The following is a 20,470-nucleotide window of genomic DNA, read 5'->3' as shown; positions in this document are numbered from 1 at the left end:
AGTCAGGGATGTTGGAGATCTTGTCAAAATTGATGGAATTATGAATGCAGATTTTGATCCACCACATAATACCATCTGGGTAGAATTTGATTAGAAACAGTTTCATTATTCAGCATCAAAATGATCCAAAAAACACTGCAAATAAATCCCAGCAGCCATTTCAAAATTTCATCGCAAAATATACCGAAATAAGGGGTGGCTCAAAATTTTTGCACAGCAGTGTATCTTGCGTATTTTATTTCATTTCTAGCATAAATTGAAGTACAAGACAATACAGTTATTTTAACGTACTGAACACAATGCAATACCAAAAAGGCCCAAAGGTGACAAACTGATGTAGCAATCACCTTTACATGTTAATCTCCATAACAGCTTTGGTGAGACAAGGATTTGCCAGTCTATCAATTTGTCCCATGACAGTGAAATCCTACTCTACATGCCCAGACATGTCTCCCAAAATGAGGTCACCTCTATTATCTGAAAGCAATCTTGCTGTGCAGCGACAGGAAAAGAATCAATGTACTGCACCCCATTAGGAATACAGTATATCGCTGTTTAACAGTGCAGACAGCCAGGATAGGTAAACTGTTGCTAATTTGTAACTTATGTCAAACGGGTGGCTAAACTCAGGCTGGCCTGAGAGGTGAGGTTAACAATCATCCAGCTCTGGGTCATGTGTGTGTTTGAGTTTAAGACCTAGTGATGGTGAACCTGCCAAAAGGGGTGTATGTGTGTGTTGTAAATTGTGGCCTAGATCCCTCAGATACTTCACTTCCCTTAACTGGAAAAATAACCTAGTTAAAGCCAAGTGAATTCATTCGAGAGTATTCAAATGCATGTTTAATAGTTCAATACGAGTCCAGCAGGCAGTAACATAATGGACAAAACACAGGGTCAAACAATGTGCAGGCTGTTAGAAAACTGGGTACCAGCTGCTAGTGCTTTTCTGCGTACATTAACATTTATTCCTGAATTGCAAATAGGAGTGGTACAACCAGTCAAGCTGCAGTTTCATACTACTGCATAACATTTCATTACCTCTGAATGCCCAGACATACTCAAGCTTGTGTCTGCTAATGGTGAAATAAACCTAAGAGACCTCAATGTATCACTTGAAAACGAGCTTTTTTTTCCTTGTCGAATTTATTTGGTACAGTGGAACCTTGGGGGCAACGATTGAGAATCATTTGTTTTACGCTCCATTTCCAAAGATCTCAACGATCCAGCTGTGACACTGAAGCCCAATAACCAATCTTTTTTTCTTTTGTTTTTTTGGCCACGGTCGTTTTATTAACCCTCGGTGTGGATACCGTGTGTAATGAGTGGCTTTTGACAGAGAAGCTATGACAGGACCGTCTCCAGTAAAAGCCCGCTTAAAGTCAAGTAAATAAAGATAAGCAGTTGAAGATCTGTGGTTCTTCAATCTGATGGAGTGTCAGTTTCATTTTTGTTTACACAGAGAGAAACATGAGCCCAAGCATCAGCATAATTTATCGCATTCAGCAGTGGTTGCATTTATCATCTCTTAGACCAGCTCACTTCCCATTTCCAGCGATTTATTATTGTAAAACAAAAGCCTCTCCGATATGAATTCCAGTTTAAACCTGAGCCAAGGCTGAATTTTCCCCAAGTGCTTTAAGACCTTGAGCTTTTCTCTGACAATGACTCAGACAAATTTCCAAACTGATGGAGATTCCACACATTTTCACACAGACTCGAAAATGATCTTTCTTTATAACAATCAAAGAAAAAAATCAAATATTTCCTGCAGCCCTGTATGGGTTGTGCACGTTCTCTGTTTTCATCACATGACGCACAACAATTACTCTGCGTTAAAGTGCAGCAAATGTTTAGTGCAAACTGTGAGTACAGCAGCTCTTCGGAGAATTTGACTGTGGGAACTTGAACACTGCATTTCTCTCGCCTTTTAACTGTCAGTCAGCAGCTGGTTACGGCACACTCGTGTCATCTTGAGGTATCTTATCTATGCCAATCATGTACTGACAAATACACAGTACAGCTCAAGCATGCTCAACACTATCTCTTGCAGATGGGATAATTGTTCTGCAAACTTCATTCCAGTTTGTGTCACACTTCGCAGAGCAACAGATGGGAGTCTTTCCCATGTGTGACAATACAGTTGGCTGTTAAGAGTTTATAGAGGCCATGGGCTAATTAATTTAACTTTCATAACAAAGAAAACTTTCAGAAGCTACTTTTTAATGGTACTGCTGATCAGCTAGAGTTCAGTGTCCACTGCCTGGTGTTCAGTGCCCCCTCTGACTGAGGATCATGTCCACCGCCTGGGCCAGGTTGTCTACAGTGCCGTCAGCCGTCACCGCCGGGTGCCTCTCATCAATGGGCCTGAGGGAGGAGAAGCAAATGCACAGGTTTGAGGACCTGTATCACAGGACAAAGGAAATCTTGGGCACAAAAGGGATGGTAAACAAGGACTAGCAGTTTGACGCAGTCGAGTGGATTAACAATGCTGAATGCATTATGTGGGGGGATAAAAACAAAACAAAAAAAAAACACAACAAAACACAACTGAAACGAAAAAGAAAGTTTGTTATCAAAACTGTCATCCTGTGTGGTAACTCTGGTTCTGTTAAGAGCTTGTTTAACAGCATTGTATTTTTAGTTATTTTGGCTGCTCCCCTTACAGTGTATCATCTGCCTCAATCGCACCCTTTCCAAAGCATACCTACACTCTGAATGTCTTTGACTACATCCAGAGTACATCCACAGTCGTCATCCTTTGCCCAACATATTAGTTGATTTGAAGGTATTTCAGGGTAACAGTGGCTCCATAACCACACCTTTCTATCATATGTGCAGGCTACTACACCACAATTATAGTGCTGTTTTGTATCAAGGTTAGGATCAAATCGTAATATACTGTTAATCTGTGAGGCTGTAACAAAACACATTACTTCCACACATGGTAACAGACCGATTTCTCCAAACTTGCTGTTCAGCTGTGCTAATCTCGTGGCTCTGTGGCCCCTTGACTACATTGACCTCAAATTTTTGTTAAGACATTTAGAGACACCAGTGCAAGAGACACTTGCAGTATTCCCCTGACATTCTCATCAGCTTAACTCTGCATTTAAGACAAATTAGCAAATGAACTAATGCTAAGGTGCTGAAAATGGTTTACCTCAGACTTGTGCACAGTCTTGTTCTACATTTGTAATTGGATGGACTGCACAGAAAGGGTTATTGTATTTACAGCACGCACACAGAAATGATGTTTACATTTTTTCCCATATAAAGTACCCTACATCAAAAGGTCACGGGCCAATGTCCAAAATTACCCTACCCATAATCCTGTTTCCACACGATTTCCTAAATTGTGGGAAAGCTGTGGACTTGGTCAAGACGGGCAAGGCTGTCGCTTCAACACTGGCTGCTGCCATTGTTTGGATCAAGGCCCAGTGATGGATGCAGATTTGGTTGTTTAATCAGCTGGTAGTGGAAATGTAATCCATTTGGTGTGGCACTAGGCCCAAGCTCACACGGAGGACCTCCTTTCCACCCAATTCCATCAAAAGACAGAGACGCCCCTTCATTCATCAGAACTGCCCTGGAGTCCTGCTCATTTATGGAGTGGTGCCTATAGACCCCCCCCCACCGGCCGCCTTGACCGGGCTCTGTGTGCTGCCTGTGTTCCTCAGTCACGGCTTGGAACTCCAGATGGGGACTCTTTGTCAGGCCCTGGGTGTGAGGCACACACCACCATTAATCCTGACTTCTGAGAGCTTACAGAGCCCCATGGCAAATATTTGTGAGCCGCCCAAGTGTAGTGACAGAAAGAAGAGGCCTGTGGTGGTGGAAATGGGGGAAGAGGTGCTGAATGCCGAAGCCACGCTGAATATGGCAAAGCAGTGCCATGTGTTTACGCATGTCTGTCAGCTGCCAGTGCTTGGGTTATGTGAGCTGGTCCACTAATGGTTGGGGTTTTATGTCTCCTGTGCTGGATTACTCCCGCACCCTTTTCTGCCCGAGGACTGATTGAGTTCACACACGCATGCACGCACAGGCATGAACGCACAAGCAACATAGGTCACATGGCTCTTATGTTTCAAGAAGTGAAGCCAAAAGTATCAACCTCACTGTCTTTTCAACCCGATGCTTCTTTAAATCTCTCCCCGACTCCATCTTTTAGATAGGCATACATAGATGCATGCGCGTGTATTCATTTTGCTGCCTTCCTCCCATTCCCATGAATAATGAAGAAGTAACCAGGTCAATGTGACCATGCAAAATTCAGCACAATACAGCTAGTGTTACCGGTGAGGTAATCTGCGGCTTGCTGTCCTTCAGGTCAATGCAATATCAATACACGTGAATAGATAGGTTTGGTCCCTGAGCCTGACTGACATTGCAGAGCCATCACATAGGGATGAGGTCAGCTATGAGGCAGGAGGTGGGGAGCAGCCAAGGCTTTAGTACAACACAGCTGCCCCTACGCTGAAAGAGCAAACTGCCTCATCAGATGGTTAGTAAATGATCACACGATTTGTGCTGCAAGTAGTGCAAGAAAAAAAAATCCAAAAGGAGCAGTGAGCTTGGCTAGTGGTGAACAAGCACAGCAGCCGATTTGACAAAAACGATTTTGACAGCTGATTAACATTCAAGCAAATCATCAATCAAGATGTCAAACACTTGTAGGCTCCAAATTTTTTTTTGACAGCTGAAAATTTGAATATCTTTGGTTTTAGACAGCTAAAGACCTCACATTGGGCTCTAGGAAGATTAAATGCTGATCAAAAAGGAAAAGTGGAGCTTTAAAGTTGGGTTCTCTAATGCTGTCGATCCTTTAAAGCTATGAATGCCCCATGTGATTCTTGCAGGTTGTCACAGGACTTGCTTCCAAAATAACAAATCAGTTGTGAGTGATTCGAGTGTGATATGACATATACAGTATAAAACTTGACACTATTAAAAACACTTTATTTGCAGCCACTGGTTGTTCCTCCGTGAAAAGAAAGTAGATAAGAATGACTCATGTAGTGAGTGCATTTGTTTGTGAAAGTCTGCTGTGAGTCAGAGACACACAGGGACGAGGTAAGATATAGAAATAAAGAAAAGGACTCTTGTTTAACCTGAAGAGAAGAGGGCGGCTTCACCTTTGTTTCGTTTCGTTTAGATGCATTCAGCTGACTCCTGAGGTAACTGACCGCAGGGTGAGAGAGCATGAAAACGCTCTCGCTGGTTAATGCTTAACTCGCCTCGTGCACAGAGGGAAGCAAAACCGTCACATATACCCGATTTCGATTTATACTTGTCTCTTAACCTCTGCAGAGCAGGCATTTTGCTTGACACAATACTGACGAAAAAAACAAAAAAACAAAAAAAAAAATCAGGTTAGCAGCGCGCAACTCTCGGTGATATTTTGGTGTGAAGGCGGTTACATACTGAGCAACTCAAGCTAGAAATATCTGGGTTTCCTGTGATTTGACTGTAGGACAAAAGGCAACGTTGAAGCTTTGATCTAACTTTTAATGGCTGCTATTAATGGTGTAGTCAAAGAAGCATAAGCTAGTATAAAATCCAAACTGCCTACATGAAATATGGCTCCTATTAGACAGAAATTAGCATTTGTTAGCAATGAAAGAGGCTGGCTACTCAGTGTAGGCTTTAAAAGTAGTACCGTTTAACTTTGGGAGGTTCTTCTGATCAGTGTGTTTGCGCACTCTTAAGTAGGAACATGGGTGTGACAAATTCAGCCAAATATTTCAATATTTCAGCCACGTTGCATACTTTCTGACTTGGCTTTCCGAGTCATCATGAGAATTTTCCCAGTTGGAAATCTGTCACAAAAAGTCACAACTCTAAAGAGGGCTGAAGTTACCAAGAAAGTGTACTGAAAGTCATAAAAGCATTTAAAAACAAACCCACAACAAGAAACAGGAATAACCAATAAAAGCTTACCAATAGAGACATCACATAGCATCTAACTCAATGAAATGACATAGTTATCACACTGCTCCTCTAATAAATAGGAGCTACAGGGTATCATTGTAGGCTTTGTGTAAAGTGAGTTGCCACCTAGCAACACAGGGAAGATAACACTGAAAGTAAAGAGTCACTCTGCAAGTGAAAGGTGGAAAAACAGTCAACCCAGGCCAGTGTGTTGTTTTCATGCCAGACTAGTGAAGGCAGCAGGAGCTGAAACGCAGCCTTTTTTCCACTATAAAGACGATGATATTAAATATAACCTGAGGGAGATCACGTCTTGATGACATTCATAGCCTTTATGTTGAGCCAAGCCGTGTGGGTGACATAAGATGCAGGCACATGACAAAGCTCTCTACCTTCACCCTGGGGACAGGGAGAAAAGGTGTGCAGCTGCTCGCGTTTCCTGCTGCACGGTGCCGCTTTAGCAGCGTCGGCCTGGAGGGTGAAAATGTGATCCGTTTGACTGACTCTGTTGTAAATAAAATGCCACAAGACCGAGTGAAGATGTAGCGGGGATCGTCGACACCAGCGATGCTACAGCCTGGTTTTATTACAATCCGCTCCGAGCTTCACTTTTCCTATCTTTCTGTTCTCTTTTACCTGATAGGTACAAAAGCACAGATAACATCCTTGAAATAATACAGCTGCACCTTCTTAGGAAAAACAGCCCAACTGAACAGAGGAAACCACCATGTTACGTGCATGTTATGGCAACAGAAGTGACAGATGCTAACTTGAAGCCTTCACATCCTCTGCCGAGTTTGTGGCAGTGCAGCGACCGTTATCACTTCACTTTACAAAAGGCTACATAATGTTGAATCATGATCAGCAAACAGCTGCGGCATGGTTTTCACACTTTACGCAGATTAACGGTTCTTTCCAATCGAGCTGGACACAAAAGGGGATTCCCTGGTTGCGGCGCAAAGAGCTACTTGATTATTTTTTTCCATCCTGTGGCTGTACGAAAACCTCCTGTGAGTACGAGCGATGACTGTGAGCGTGTGTGAGAGAGAATCCTGACCTGCTGAAAACCACCTACTGGAAACTTTCTGCCTTTCACAATAACAAAAACATCCAATGCTACGTGAACAGGATGCAAACCATAAATTTTTTTATGTCCTCAACGACTACTTAGGACATAAACTTTTAGACATTATAGATTAGACTGACTCTTTATATTTGGTGTGACCCTCATCGCTTTGAAATCTATTTAATGAATTACAAAAGGTTTTGCTGCTATGGTTTAGGTGCTAATTTGTGGAGTCATCTTAGGTGATCCGGTGGGAGCAAAGGGAAAAAATATATATATCTAAATTTTAGCTTTTAAGAAGCCATTACCTTCTTCAACATTTAACAGCTGTCCTTGTCAGTGTTGTGCTAAATATGCAAAGCCTTACGTGACCCAGATCTAACCACACTGTTTTCATCTGTGTGCTGTTATTATTAGCAGCACTGCTGATGACTTGCTGAATTGTCTTTTTGTGCGTATATCTCAGGGCGCATGGGTGTTATGCTAGCTCTGAGGTGCTGCTGAGTCACCTGCATCAGATAAAGAAAATGCAAGTACAACCATGCATACCCACTTGCTAAAACAAATCCTAACAAAAAAAATGGTTACAGCAGAATCCAGGCAAAGGCCCAAATCCCTCTAGCCAAGCAGCTTGTCAATTGGTAATTGCAAGAGGGATTGGTTCCCCATTGAAACGGCTACGGGTCTGTGTTCATGTATTTAAGAGGCAGTGCCATGTTTCAGCCTGCCATCTGTGGGCTACAACTCGCTCTACTCTCCCACTCTCACTCATTTCCTCTTCTCTTTCTCACGGGTGGAAAAGTACTGTTGAAGGAGCTCAGTGACTGAGGCCTGCTTGGTTCCTTTGTCTTACCGTGGGAGTCTGGTCTCACTGCAAAAAAAAAGCTCAGGTTAATTATTAATATCTCATTGACTTATAACGCACAGCAGGCTTTAAAAGAGCCTGCAGGCAGGGGGAAGCTAACACCCATGGGTGGGGAGGCTTCTATAACCTCTTTGTGGCTACTGCCACTTCAATCTATGACCTCAATTCAATATATGGCACACTATCAGGTGTTCGGATTACACATTACTACGATACTAAAAACAAAAATGAAACAAGCTTTTGAGATTTTGTTGAAGACGAGTCTCACTTTGCCTTTCAACTGTTCAGTTCAGCTTTGTTACTTCTTGGATTTATGACTAGGTAATTGATCATAGGGCTCTCTTATCTGTCACATAAGACAGGACAGCAAACTCAGGACCCCATGTAAATGATTTAAACTCTATATTTAACTGTATAACAAACAGTAAGACTGTTGGGTTTAAAAAGGGGGGGTTTCAGCAACCTGGAAACCACCTAACAGCTTTTTACACATACATTTAAAGTTTTTGATGTTTTTAAAAAAAAAAAATTGGCATGATGCTTTTCTGACAGATTGTAGGTGAATGTAGGGCTCCTCCAGCTTGTATGTAGAAATGTCCTTGGACAAGACACTGAACCTTGAGCCTCCCAACGCTTTCATTGGAGTGAGATTGTGTGAATGTCAGAATAAAATTTTAAGTGCTTTATGAATGGGTGTGTAATTGGGATAATGATGCTTGTAGTAAAAACATTTTGAATGACAAATCAGACTGGAAAAGGGTATGTATAGTTTTTATATACCCATCATGGTCATAAACATCATAGTAATTTGGGGTTTTTAGATTATTAATGTGAACTCTTCTTCTTCCATAGTGAAATTGTCACCCAGTCTACAATGGGACATCTTTGACTTTGAAAGAAAGTTTGAATTCATTTTGGATTTTCTCTAATCTACACAGGTTCAAACATATGCATACGCTCAGGTGGTGCTGAAGGTTCTACAATGTCTTTTAATTTGATGCTGCTGCCATGAAATAAAACTTTTATGGTGGTTTTAAGACTTGTTTTATGCATTTAGATGCATAATTGCTAAAAGTACGTGCTAGGTGGTTGCTAAGCAATAAGATGGAATCAAAATATGTGATATAGATAAGAACCTTGACAGACTTAAGATGTAGTTCTGTGCCAAGTTTGGTTGCTCAACTCCAGATTGTGTACGTGTAGTTGGTAGACAAAGAAACAAATACAAAAAAAGATTTTGCGATAGCCAAAGTATAGCTACACAAATCTGTATCTTACCAAGTATGGATTGTCTGGAAACACCATGCTAAATTAGCATTTATTTTTTGGAGCAAGTATGCTTGCATCAATTCAGATCCACAATTTTGTACAAATAATTTACAATAACAGTTTCAGTTGGCATCATGATTGGCTGATTTTGGTTGCACGCTACAATTGGAAAATTTAAAAGGACTGACCACAGTAGTGAAAAACTAGAATGATAAATAAAGCAGTTACAATTTAGGCCCATCCGCTCCGCATTTGGAATACACTGGGCATAAAGATGGAAAATTAGGAAGTGGCCCATTGCATGATGGGGCTCAAGTAGCTGTTAGCACGAGCAAGAACTAACAAGCGAGTCTCTTTTTTTCCAGTGGAAATGAACACCCATTTCTAGAAACATGCAGCAAAAGAAATCCAACTAAAAAACACAGCTTTCATGTGTTATCTGTTAAATAGAAGGGAAATCCAACAGTGGAAATAGGAACCTTATGCAACACACATTTATCCCAGTTTACCATGCATCCTGCCAAGGCCCTGCTGCTGACTGACAAAGGAGATGCTGAGAGTTGTTAATGGCTTGTCAGACATCACTGTGCTTATCTGTATGCTTCTGATGATGCATAATGTCAAAATTACTTTAGAATTATGCCTTATTCGGTCAGTCTAATAAGAAATGAACACAGATTTATATACAACCCATTCTGTACAGTCAGGTTTATACATTTCTATATAAAGCTAACAGGTTAGAACGTGCTAGCTTTAGTTCCTCTGAACATCTGGGTGGACTTGGACACAAAAGAGGGCCCCTGTGGATTTAGCTTTAGCTCAAAGGCCACGTTGTGCACATGTCACGCATCCCTTTGCTGGTGTAAAGAGTCCGTGTTCTTGTGGTGCACAGATAAACAGACCTAAATGACACATTTAGAAACACTGTAGCTGACAAATTCACAGCCCACAGCCTCAGCGGAGAGGAGTGCACTTCGATAACTTCACTTCCTTCCCACACAGACAAAACTAATGTGTTAAGAGTGGTTAAGAGGACAGGGTGTGGGACTGCGCTGTTACACGAGACACTATGAAGTGCCTGCACTCTTTTCTACAAAGCAAAATGCTGCACAGATCAAGACAATGCAAAGCGAAAATGTGACTCAAGCGTAACCTGCTCAGGCAAGACTACACATTCAATTCAGTTTAGTGTGCTTGAAGGAGAGAATTAAAGGCATTATCTTAGGTAATCTACATTTCATAACTGTCTAGGTTAAAGGAAGGCCTTGCAGTCATACATGAAACCATGACCATTATCATATGTGCTGATCTATATGTCGTGAGGAGGACTGAAAGCTAAGCTAAGCTGAAATACATAATGTATCTGGGAGCCATCCCAGAAATGACCACAAAATAAAAGCTAACTGGCACCAACAGTCCAGCAATAATCAATTTCAACATCATGCCAATATAGATTTAAAAGCAAATATTTTCAGTCAAACTGCCAGATCTGATCACCATATGGAGGAGGTCCAACTTAAATTTGGATCACTTCATTTTTATTAGACAGCCATTCAAATACAGGCAAATGATTTATGAGGAATAGTGCCAAGTTACAGCATGTGGTCTCTTAGGAAGCGGGAATACAATTAACCTGCCCTAAATATGCTAGTAATATTGGGGTTATTATACTAATTCTGTCCACTTTATTATATTAAGCTGACAGCAAACATTTTTCTACTTGAAAAGCCTTCTCTTGTGTTTGCTGAGGCTGATTGGCCATTTGCTTTCTTAATGAGCTGTCTTTCCTTTCATTCACTGCACTCACAATGGCTTTATTTTCAAGACTTCATTACAGGTTTCAGTGGAAATCTGCTCAGGATATCCACACTAATCACAGGTTATGTGCCACTCAGAGAGAGCCAGTTCAGTCTGGGCTGGGAAGGTTTCTCTGGACTGGTCTGCTGGTGGACAACTGTACAGTGTATTGTAGTCTGTTAAGCTGTTAAAATCCTTTGGTGCTTACTCACAGATTAATTGTACCATCACTTTTGGATTAAGCCAAATTCTTTTTCTACTCTCAGACTTGTTGGTTCTGATCATACTAGCAGTTAAAATCATAGCTTGGAATATTTGCATACTAACGCATTGGATGAGAACTGCGTGTCCTCAGGGATATTACTCATTGCACAATGTTGCAATGTTGCAAGCTCATAGAAGCTTCATTGACAACATCCATGTTCGTGAAATATGCCATATGCCAAGCATTTATCGTTTTTTTTGACATATTCTTGTCTGTCAAAGAGCATTTTCAAAAACTGTTAGCTTTTCTTCTAGTTATCTCATTACTACACTATCATGTTTCACTCAGTTCTCATGAATCTCAGTTTACCTATGCGTCAACTGTAATATCCGTCTAGTAGCCTTAAAGTCAAAGAATCTGACAGTTACAGAACATCCCAGTTGGAGAAAGTTGCTACATAAGAATAACCGAAAACACCTTTGGACTAAACTAAAATAAAGACTAAATACAAGTGCAAAATTATTGCTTTAATTTGAGTACATTTTACAACAATATTGAAAGAACTGCTTGTAAGACATATAATACCATACATAGTGCCTGTGGGTACAACACAAGCAGGTTTTCTTTCAAATTGTTTCCTAGGTGAGGTATGTGAACACTAGTTCATGCGGAAAGGAGCTAGCACACAGCTCAGAGTTCCCACAGAGTGTTCTTAGGTGACTGAACACATGAAAAGGCTATTATTGAGGCTCATAAAGCCAAAAATAAATACATTTTAAAAATCAGCAGAGCGATATCAAAGGTAAACCTAGTAAATGACACATGACCTGGGAGACCAAGACTGCACAGAGAGTCAAGAGTGTTCTCATCAAGAGTAAAGTTCATGGCACCCTTTTTCACCTTTAGATGCCTTTCAAACATGTTGGTGGCGAATGTGTTGTGGGCGGGGGAACATACAGCTTTCGTCGCGCTTGCTGATAGACAGGAGTACGCTTTTACACCCTCGTATAATCTATATGTTCAAAAGGCAACACCCGCCACACCCTTCTTCTATATAGATGCAAAGCAACAGCTAACTAAAAGAGGCTACTCTGTTGTCTCTATTATTTTTTTTATTAAAAAGCCACAAAAAACGAGAAAAAAAATGTAATTCTAAATGTTTTGTGAACCATTTTAATTCATTGTCTTTGACTCTTTCTACTACGCTTGCAAAAACTGTAGAAAAGCTGTGCTTCTGTCTAAATATTTATGGACATGATTGTACTTGGTGTGCCCACAAAGGCAGGAGTGGAGATATTTCTGGAATGATCGGTGGAATCTCAAACGCTGGAACAACATGGGGTTTTCCTGTTCTTTACACTGTGCCAACAAGGGCCATGAATGCAGCATTGAACTAATGAACCGTTCTTTCTTTAGCATGTTCTTTTGCAAACATGCATAAGTCAGCATCTTGATACATTCTCAATCATCCAGGAAAGTAAATCTCCAAAAGTTGATTCTGTTCATCTGGACGTAGCGTTTTGTGAGAGAAACGTTTCGTCACTCATCCAAGTGACTTCTTCAGTCTCAGCTGACTGCAGGTTTCCACAAATCTTATAAAAAGTACATTTGCATAATGACTGAAACCAGCCCACTGAAGGGACAATGGGCTGGGAGGTCAGTCTTCTCATGATAGTACTTTCTATCATGAGAAGATTTTGTCACTGAAAATACTTATGAGCCCCTGAAACGAGACCCAGGAAGTGGCTACAGGAAGAGGGTGATAGACTGTCTGAAGCAGTTAGAACAAGACAAGGCTATTGACCGGACCTCATACCACAGGCTGTACCCAGGGGAGTCTACACCAAGTCTGTATGGTTTACCGAAAATACATAAACGGTGCACCTTTAAGACCGATTGTCTGCATGATCAACTCTGTCACCTATAACACCTCCAAGTTTCTGGCTTCGATCCTCAACCCGCTGGTGGGCAGCTCTGAACACCACATCCAGAACACCCTAGATTTTGTTGAGAAGGTGAGAGCTGTCATTATGGAGGCAGATGAAACCATGGTCTCGTACGACGTTACATCTCTCTTCACTTGCATCCCAGTCACGGAAGCGTTGGAGGTAGTCCGTAAGAGATTACAGGATGACACCAACCTCAGCAACAGGACCACTCTCAGCATCGACCAAGTGTGTTTGCTTTTGGAACTGTGTCTTCATTCCACCTACTTCACATACAAGGATCAGTTCTACAGGCAGAAACATGGGTGTGCCATGGGCTCCCCAGTTTCACCCATTGTGGCCAATTTGTACACGGAAGAAGTGGAAAAGAGGGCTTTGCTTTCCTACCCTGGAACACCACCAAGCCGGATATGTGGATGACACCTGGGTGAAAATCAAATCTCGGGATGTACTACATTTCACGGATCACATTAACTCGGTGGACCGACACATCAAATTCACCAGGGAGGATATGAAAAGTGGCAGGTTAGCCTTCTTAGACTGTGAGATTGCCATCAGTAATGGGGGATATCTAAAAGCTGACGTGTACACAAACTGGGTGTCATCAGGACGCTACAACACAGCGCGAACACCATCCCCACTGACACAGCGGCCAGGGAGACAGAAGAACAGCACATCAAGAAGGCCCTGAGTAAATGTGGTTATCCCAGCTGGACTTTTGTCAAAGTGGGAAAGGCACCTAAAGAAAGCTCCAGCCGATCCAGGAGAGAAGGACAACCGCTGCCCAAGCGAAAACCTATAGTGATCCCATATGTGTCAGGAGTATCGGAGCAGTTGAGATGCATTTTTTCAAAACACCAGGTCTCTGTGGCTTTTAAACCCCAAAACACGCTGCACCAAAAATTGGTCCACTCCAAGGATCGGGTCCTCCGACACAAACAGAGTAACATAGTGTACGCTGTTAAGTGCAGGAGGATTGCCAGGATTTATACATCGGGGAAACCAAACAACCTCTGGCGAAGCGGATGGCACAACACAGAAGAGCTACCTCATCAGGCCAGAACTCTGCAGTCTATTTACACCTACAGGCCAGTGGACACTCTTTCAATGATGAGGATGTACACATCCTGGACAGGGAGGAACGCTGGTTTGGGGGCGGAGTCAAGGAGGCCATTTACGTGAAAAGGGAAAGACCATCTGTGAATCGAGGAGGGGGCCGAGGGGTCATCTTTTGCCATCTTACAATGCTGTGATTGCAGCCATTCCCCAACTCTCTGTGAATGGTACTCATGGCCATTGATTAGTGGCCATTGATCAGTGGGTTTTGGTCAGTGGTTGTTGATCAATGGTCATGAGAATTTGCATAATTATGATTAAGGAACTGACCTCCCAGCCCATTGTCCCTTCAGTGGGCTGGTTTCAGTCGTTATGCAAATGTACTGTTTATAAGCTGGGGAAACCTGCAGTCAGCTGAGACTGAAGAAGTCACTTGGATGAGTGACAAAACATTTCTCCCACAAAACGCTACGTCCAGATGAACAGAATCAACTTTTGGAGATATGTCAGCATGTTTGTTTTAGTAAATACAGTAGAGCATTGGCTTGGTGCAAGCCATAAAATTACTGTAGGGACAGTAATCCATGTATGGTAAGCACATGGCCACTAACCCAACCCACCCCCCAACCCCGCTATGCTTCTTTCCTGTTGTGTCCCTCGTTGACGGCCACAGACAGAAAGGGCATGAACCAGGGTGCGGTTTCAGCAAACTATTTCATAGTTTGTATCATCAGGGACTAGTTCCATCTTGAGAGCTTCAATCTGGCTCAGCCTGCTTGTTTCCACACATTCCCATTAGCAGCCAAGCGTTAGCCGCAGAGAGAGTTTCACAGTGTAAACCACTCTGACGATGGTTGCTGCTGTGTGAAAATGTTTGCTGTGTGCTCTTTGCCAGATTCCAACTGGAATCCACTATGGGCTTCCTCTGGCGCCCATTCAAAACACCTATCAAAGCTGTGCCGGTATCCCACTCTTTGCTGCATAGCTTTCTCCCCGGCACAAGCACACACGCCAGCGCTGAGGGTGTATGCACACGCAGCACATGGGGAAACGGCAGTAGCAATTAAACTGGTTTACCACTGCTGCATGCAGAAACAGCATGATGTGAACCTGCTTTTATGAAGCTTCAAAGCTTCCCAGTTCTGCGCTGATGCAGTTCCTTGAAGATAAGAGAACAGAAACAAAGAACACACGATCGGTCACAGGAACAGGCTGCTGTAGATCACTATTGAAAAAGGTAACATACGCTTGAAAGAGGAAAACAAGGGCATCATACTCATAACCTTACTGCTCAGTAACATTTTTTAATTATAAACGCCAAGCTCACAGCTTATTTGTTTTTTTTTGTACTTCCACAAAATAATTACCAAAAAAAACCCCCAAAAAAAACCCCACATTGACCCACCACTCATTCGCTAATATTGCTTTTATAATAAAGTGGCCCTTTATGCTCACTTCCATCATGTTTCATAATTAAAGGTAATCCTTATTATTTTTTATGCAGCTCTTAGGTCGTCACCTGTCGTCATAAAACCCTTTCACCTTCCTTAAAGCTATTTTTCTTTTGATTGGCTGTCCCTCATAAACAAGGATATTAGCCTATGCTGTTCTCAGTTACATACGCAGACCTTTAATTTAACACTATTGTAACAGTGCATACAGATAATAAAGGCTTGATATGGCCACTTTATAGTCATTCAAACCATTATTAAAGAAGCAAAATGGTTGGGACAAACCTGCAGGGAACACTGCAGTTGTGACACTTTACTTCAGGTCGCTGTTTTGGTTTCTAGGCGTAAAGAAAATTCCCCGTTTCAGTTCAGCTTCGCTGCTTGTGTCAATCCTGTTTACTCCCGCGGCAGATAAATGTTTCCTCCCAATACCAAATGGCAGACAAACAAATTGAGTGCCTAGTTGGTGATGAGCGTAACACTTAGCAGCCAAGGACCCAGACACCAGCTCTCTGAAGAAGTGTTGCTTTTGCATAGACTTGCGATTATCAGCTGGCCATAAACATTACTCCAAATGAATGCTAAAGCTGCTTCATGTTAGCTGGCAAGTGTTTCCTAACAAGTTAAAAAGGTGATAATTAGTCAATATCAGGTTTACAGCTTGAATCCATGTGACTATGAAATCCATTAGCTTTAATACCAAATGTTGCATATAATTGGCCCATTTCGCTGGGAAAATGTGTTTTTTTTAAGTACAATTATGCATAATTGTCCAATCAATTATTGTTACAATCTGCATTTCAGGCCAACATCAGTCCAAGAGCTTTTTCCTACACACAGCAGAGCTTCATCAGAACAATAATTTAATTTGTGTTTTTAAAATTACACCTGAAACCTAACCAACTACTGATTTCTGATTTTCAATAGCATAAACAGCAGTTATGGATAAAGTGTAATATGGATGGTATTCAGTAACCACTGAAATTTCATATACAGCTATAATGTTCTGACTGCCATTAAGCATGTAACTTGAGAAGTGAAAGCCTGAGTGGGGTTTGGAGCAGAGCTCAGTGTCTGTGGATTGTTCCCATGCAGCTGATTAACATCAGCAGTCCGATCTCTATACTCTCAGTGTAATTTCCACCCACTTTTCAGTGGTAGGCCCCTCTTTGCAAACCTGGTCTACATTAAAGAGCAAAGGGTTCTCTGGCTCCCTTGAGGTGCATTAACTTTCACTCGTTATATACAAGAACAAGGGAAATTTGACTGCTAGCAGAACTGCCAATTACAAATGCCCTTATGTTGTGCCTATAGCTCACCAACTAGTCCAGCAAAGTCACGTTGCTAGCTCCACTTTTGAATTTAATCAAAATGAGCCACATATATAAGAAAATACATCTTATTTAACACTAAAGTGAGCACTTAAGTGCACATAAAACCCTCTTATCGTATAGGTTTACTATAACATGTATCCATTAAGTTCTATTTGATACTTTAAAAAACTACAGACTTTAGCTTTTAACACATTAAAGGTCAAAGACACACATATAGCTTCAGAATGAGCGAGGCACAATTTTGGCTCTTCATCCCTGAAGCAGCCAACAAAAACAAAACAAAACCGGCTTGTGAACCAACTTCAAAGGATGTAAAACTTTAGAGAGGATTTTTTAAAAGTAGACACTCAAAAAAAAAAAAGAAAAGAAAAAAAAGCTTAAAGTTGTCCAGAGCTATGAGTATGTCAAGTGAAAAGCATTTTCACACAAGCTGATACGATTTGATTTGTATCTTTTTCCCTTCCTGTCTTGTCACCGAGTCTGGGGTATTTGAATCCGTAATTTCTCCGAGTGTGATGGGAACTGGAGGCCTGCGCAGCATCTGGTTGACTTGGAAACAGCTGTGTTTTCACAGTTATGACTGAGGGTTTATAGCCGCTCAAAGCGAGCCTGGGTTCACCGGGCCCGTTTAGCTAAACAATGTTAAATCTCAAGTCTCCCCCCACTACTCAAATTCCCACTGAAACACTGTTAATGTCAAAGTTACTCCTCTTCCTCTCAGAGAACGTGTAAAGTCAGCAAGTCTGGGCACTCCGAGTTCTGGGTTATTATTAAGTTTCCCATGTTTAATAAACAAAGACAGTTCGCTTTAGGTGTCATAAATGAACAGCCTTTATACTCTGTTCCTAGTTGTGGGCAAAAGAATACACAAATACTGTGAGGCTCTTCTGTTATTACTGTTTCACACCCACATGATGTGCTGTTCAGAGCTGCTATTGCAGCAATACATTCGAAACACAGATGATTTCTTAATCATTCATAATAACAGTTTTGGTTTCCTTTGAGTCATTATATTGCTCTGCTCAGCTCTCCGCAGATAAACCCCTTTGATAATACTAATAGCAATAAATCCACAGCTGATAAACAGCATGTCATGGAACCCAACACTAGTTTCACACATGTTCCTCTGCTAATCTATAACCAGATGCTTTCTCCACAAAACATAGTTAGGCAGTGATATAATTTAATCCCTTTTACCCTGTTTAGTAGAATTGACACTGTTCAGAGTGTCAGCACACTGGAGCTCAACCGAGCTGCCTGGAGTAGACTATGAAGTCACACAAACCAGATGAATTCATGTGCTTACTCCACTGAGACTCTACAGTAGAAAAAGTTCAGCCCACTTGGCTTCTAAGCTAAACATGCAGAGATGTGCAGGTCTGTCTTTCTCTCTCTGAACGAATGACTGCCCAGACAGAGGGCAGCTTTTATAATGAGTGACCATGCTCTTAGCTAAGGATTAATGCTGAGTGATGCTCAAGCAGATTACTCAGCGTTCTCTGGTCACATGACTGCAACCTGCATGCCAGTCTACGTTGGCAGGGCAGGTAATAAAGAAGAGCACTCGTCAGATTGATGCGTGGTTTGCAGGCAATTTAAATATTTCCATATTCATATTCTGTTGCATGCATCTGACAGCTACAGTTGCTAGCTATCCATCTTTACATAAGGGTTACTCACGTTAAGACAAAGGTAAATATTAAAAGCCCACAATTTTGTTTGTAGCAATTATTTTACTTTGGGGAAAACCTGCATAAGCTGCAAGAGTAAGGTAGAAATAAAAAAAAACCAAAAAAAACGTCATCACTTTTCTCACATATCCTTAAACATGCATATAAAGGGTAAAGCATTTATATTACTTACCAGAACTGCAGACATACTAAAATTATAGTAAACAGTACATATGGCATAATGTAGTTCTATACCAGCATCCTCTCTTACACCCAGAAACTCTTCTCTTTTCTTTAAACTGTAAGTACCACATGGTTCTAAAATAATCAACCATAAATTTCCGTAATTACACCATAAGGAAGGCGTCCCAGTACTCCCCAGATTTGGGACTATAAACCCTTTGGTGACTACGACCTTGCGGGCAACGAGCATCTACATGTGGAGAGAATAAAGCTTTTTCTGGCAGATTCTCAATCAAATAAACAAATCTGAGGATTTAAGAATATGGTGGCTGACTCACAGGAAGCCTGTTCATTACAAAGGAAACATTGCGCCCCAAATCTGGTGTAATGCTGCCCCCTTGTGGACAAACTAAGCAGCTTCTTGCAAGGACATTTTTTTCAAATGCACTCACAGAAACCCTAATAGGTACACTTTGCTAGTACTAGTTGAACCCCATGTTGCTTTGAGAACTGCCTTGATTCGTTGTGGCATAGATACAACAAGGTGCTGGAAACATTGCTCAGAGATTTTTGTGTGTGAATTGTGGCCTTAGGTTCATTTTCTTAGCTTACAAGAGAGGCAGCCAGTGTGGTCAATCAAGGTTTGACGTGTTGTGCGTTCAGAGATGCTCCTCTGTATACCTTCGTTGTAATTGGTGGTTATTGGATTAATGGTTACGGTCTTCCTATCGGCTCCAGCAGTCTCTCCACTGACCTCTGGTTTCAACAAGGTACTTTTTACCCTGCCGCTCACTGGATATTTACTCTTTTTAGGGCCTGTAAACTGCACACTTGGTTGCGTGGGAAAATCCCATTGGATCAGCAGTTTCTGACCAGCCTGTCTCACAACAACATCCACAGCACGATCAAAGTGACTTAAATTGCCTGTCTTCCCCATTCTGATGCTCAAATTCAACCTTAGTAGGCCGTCTTGATCATATCTTCATGCCTAAAATACACTGATTTGCTGCCATGTGATTAAATGAGTAGATATTTGTTAATAACCAGCTTACGTACCATCTGTGAAACAAAAAATTAAATGAAATAAAATGAAATGAAAAGAAGAGTAGCAGCAACATGGCCGATGACAATATTTACTTCTATTATTTTTATCTTTAATAACCATATAATTAAACAGATAAGTAAAACAGACAGTAAGAATATGGATTATTCAGGACAGAACATACTGACTGTAACCGTTAGATAAAACGGTTACCCAACATAGACAAATCACAGTTCACATAGCATATTTGTAGATTTAGGATAACACTGACCTGTACTTGCCAGTCCGCACCTGTACACCTTTCATTCCACAATGTTGGGCCCCACCTACATCATTTAAAAGATCGTCTCCAATCATCAGCACCTGAACGTGAGAAGGGAGAAGAAAGAGAAAACAGCAGTTCCATAATCCGTGCAACTGATGACACAATACTTGACCCTTTGTGGTTAACCAACTATATCACTTGTTAATACCACTACAGTATGTTTTTGAACATTTGGATACACTACAGATCATTACTGCACCGAGCTGCCAGAAGTTATTCTCTGATGTCCTTGCTTCCTTACTAAGCTTCATTAGCGCTTGGGGAGATCAGTTTCATCCAGGCCTCCATTCTACTCATGTTTCCTTTCAAAACCTGCTTAGTCGTCATCTCAAC

At 41.5% G+C, this 20,470-nt stretch overlaps 1 protein-coding gene across 2 annotated transcripts in view; it reads right to left on the bottom strand.

Moving 5' to 3' along the window:
• Positions 1-222: 222 nt before the first annotated feature.
• lhpp (phospholysine phosphohistidine inorganic pyrophosphate phosphatase) overlaps positions 223-20,470 on the bottom strand; it is a 23,563-nt gene continuing 3,315 nt past the window's right edge. For both annotated transcript variants that reach the window (XM_086303930.1, XM_086303929.1), the window contains 2 exons: positions 20,084-20,175; positions 223-2,364 (listed from right to left, as the gene is read on the bottom strand). In XM_086303930.1, the coding sequence (XP_086160056.1) occupies positions 2,268-2,364; positions 20,084-20,175 (189 nt within the window). In that variant the 3' untranslated portion in view covers positions 223-2,267. The remainder of the gene's footprint in view (positions 2,365-20,083; positions 20,176-20,470) is intronic.

Source organism: Aulonocara sp. 'chitande type north' Nkhata Bay, linkage group LG8 (assembly GCF_057382095.1).
Source record: "Aulonocara sp. 'chitande type north' Nkhata Bay isolate Kocher_YH1m ecotype deep benthic linkage group LG8, A_spYH_male_GT1.1, whole genome shotgun sequence".
In the NCBI taxonomy this organism is placed as follows: Eukaryota; Metazoa; Chordata; class Actinopteri; order Cichliformes; family Cichlidae; genus Aulonocara; species Aulonocara sp. 'chitande type north' Nkhata Bay.
Note: the sequence above shows the minus strand (reverse complement) of the source record. Positions and strands in the feature narration are given on the sequence as shown.